The 2716-nt window shown below is 41.2% G+C and overlaps 1 protein-coding gene across 1 annotated transcript; it reads right to left on the bottom strand.

Annotated features, from left to right (window-relative positions):
• Positions 1-609: 609 nt before the first annotated feature.
• LOC131054798 (3-ketoacyl-CoA synthase 9) lies at positions 610-2503 on the bottom strand. Its single transcript, XM_057989407.2, has one exon. It carries the CDS (start codon positions 2341-2343, stop codon positions 991-993), a length of 1353 nt encoding a protein of 450 aa, XP_057845390.2. The 5' UTR covers positions 2344-2503; the 3' UTR covers positions 610-990.
• Between the last annotated feature and the right edge of the window lie 213 nt (positions 2504-2716).

The following is a 2716-nucleotide window of genomic DNA, read 5'->3' as shown; positions in this document are numbered from 1 at the left end:
GGAAGCACTACTAACCTCGCAAATTACATTCTGTGCATACCAATGGAAAATCCATATCGTTGTTTCGAAAATTTTTATTTTATTATTAAGATAAAACAATTATAATAAATAAATTAGATCAAATTGCTGTCAAACAATAAGAGAAAAATAATTAAAATGCTGTGCTGCCCTACAGAAAAAAAACGAAGTATACAGTCGTGAATGAGCTGTTAACAAAGACATTATATAGAGTTGACTTGCTGAAATTATATGACTGCTGTTTATACTTAATCTGCTGAGCTGTTATACTTATGATTGGATAAGAAGTAATAATGACTACTAAAATCTTCCAATAAGTTTCCAACTTGGGTGAGCGGACATTGCGGAGGCCAAAACCTACTGGACGATAAAAATTATTTTCCAGCCTAAAAAAATCTCAGGCCTGAAACATTCCGGGTGAGCAGTCCCCACCATAAAAGAGCCAATTGGCTAATTACATCAAGAATTAAATACACCTATATTTTTAAATAAATTGAATCTGTCAGCCACACGATGTAAGCAAAATCTTTAATATAAATGCCATACAATTTCATTGGAACATGCGAGATAATACTTAAGCACACAATTTCCTTCTTATTTCCAAGTAACTTTCCATACAAACCTTAAAAATATATAAATCAACATCCACTGTTCAGCACTATATCTACACATTATGTCCAACACTTCCTCTGACAGGACTTTGACTGACTCACAGGCTCCCCACTAACAAGACTTAAAGCCAGTGAAAACTAGTGAAGGGTGAAAGATCAAGAGAGAAGAAAACTAAAAGTAAACAAACGTGTTAATGAGTTATATAAGCAAAAATAAAAATATCTGTTGAGATCAAAGCAATCTATCACCATAGCGGCCATTACCTTTTACTTCCCTTCCCTTCCCTTGCTTGTACAGTTCCCATGCACTCATTTATTCAAGATTACACATATATATAGATATAATATATATAACCCATGACTAGCTTTTAACAGGATATCTATGAACACAATCCAACCAAGGATTGGTAACCGGAGAAGGCTGAAGATCATTCAAAGCCTTCCAGACAATTGTGCAGCATTTAAATCCAGTACCGAATGCAATCATCCAGACTCTATCCCCTTTCTTGATCCGCTCTTTCGCCTCAAAATACGCCAGTTCATAAAGCACCAAGCTACTGGAAGTATTCCCAAATCTATGAAGCACCATACTGGCAGGCTCAGTCACATATTCACTCAACTGCAAACTCCTGGCGATCTCCTTAAGCACAGCCTTTCCACCCGTATGAACACACACATGCTCAAACGCCTTCAAAAAATCCGGAACATAAAGCTTCCCCTCCATCTTCACAACATTCACGGCCAGAAAAGACCACAAATACTTCAATTGCTCAGAATAAGGAAGCACCAATGGAGCCAAGGAAGATATGTGAGCCCTCAGGCTTTCACCGGCCACTCTGATAAGATCCTTGTTCAGCTGAATCCCCACCATTCCTTCCTCATCTTCACACTGAAATGCCGCCGAGTAGGATTTGTCATCGGATCCTCTGTGAGTTCGCAGGGAAAGAAGCAGCTCCATCTTCGCCCGGGTTCGATCCCGTGACCTATTGGACAAAATCACAGCCGCACATCCAACCCTAAAAATGCAATTAGTAACCAGCATGGATCTGTCCTTTCCATAATAAGTATTTAGGGTTATGTTCTCGGTTATGACAACCAGAGCATAAGTTCCTTTCTTGAACGTCTTGAGCAAATCGGCGGCGGTGTGAAGCGCCATAACTCCTGAGCTGCATCCCATTCCGGCCAAGCTTATGGATTTAACGTCCTCCTTCATTTTATAGCGGTTGATGAGCATGGACGAAAGCGATGGGACAGTGCTGAGCATACTGCAGGTTGTGATTATTATATTAATGTCTTTAGCAGAGAGACCAGTGTCCTGAAACACTGCGTCCACTGCTCCAAACATCATTTCTCTCGTTTCCTCCACTCCGGCTTCTAGGGTTTCCACCGGATTCTCCCGGAACGGAAATGGCGGACCGTAGGTCTCGTCGCCGATCCCCGATTTCCGAAATATCCTGCGCATGAATTCCACGCTCTGCTCATCGAACTTCTCCGTCCGCATCGCAAAGTACTCGGAAAGTTCGTAGCTGCACTTCCTTTCGTCGCCGGGCTTGTAGGCCGAATATCCCACCATGAAAATCCTGGGACTCCTCCACATGTAATATGCCAACATTCCACAGGCTGCAGTCCAGAAGATCAGCATGGCCGTAACTGAGTTGTTAGACCATAACTTTCCCAGCTCCGGAATTATGGAGGATGCGAAAATCGTCGTCATTAACGAGATTTCCTGAGAGGGAATGGTAAGTAGTCCGGAGAAGGAGAATTTTCTAAAAAGGGAATAGAAATTACGGCATCTCGTGAGATGTTCAGAGACTCGTGTATTGGGTACCCCTAGATTTGGAAGGGATTTTGTAGAGATGACATTAATTGACAATTGGTGAAGGCAGTAATTGTTTTAGATGTCTGTCCCATCTAACTTCTTGAAATGATAATTATGGGTTTTATTGTCTACTGAATCTTTCGCTGGTTGCTGAATTTATCTCCATTTTTTTATAGAGTTGCCTTAAGAGGCCGAAAATTTGAAAGGTGTAAATATGCAGGTTCATTCTATGGAGGTGGGTTGCATATAAATCGTACTGTGGGAGAGC

Source organism: Cryptomeria japonica, chromosome 3 (genome assembly GCF_030272615.1).
Source record: "Cryptomeria japonica chromosome 3, Sugi_1.0, whole genome shotgun sequence".
In the NCBI taxonomy this organism is placed as follows: Eukaryota; Viridiplantae; Streptophyta; class Pinopsida; order Cupressales; family Cupressaceae; genus Cryptomeria; species Cryptomeria japonica.
Note: the sequence above shows the minus strand (reverse complement) of the source record. Positions and strands in the feature narration are given on the sequence as shown.

Coding starts and splice junctions, on each gene's coding strand:
- LOC131054798 (XM_057989407.2), bottom strand. CDS start 2,343: ATGACGACGATTTTCGCATCCTCCATAATTCCGGAGCTGGGAAAGTTA.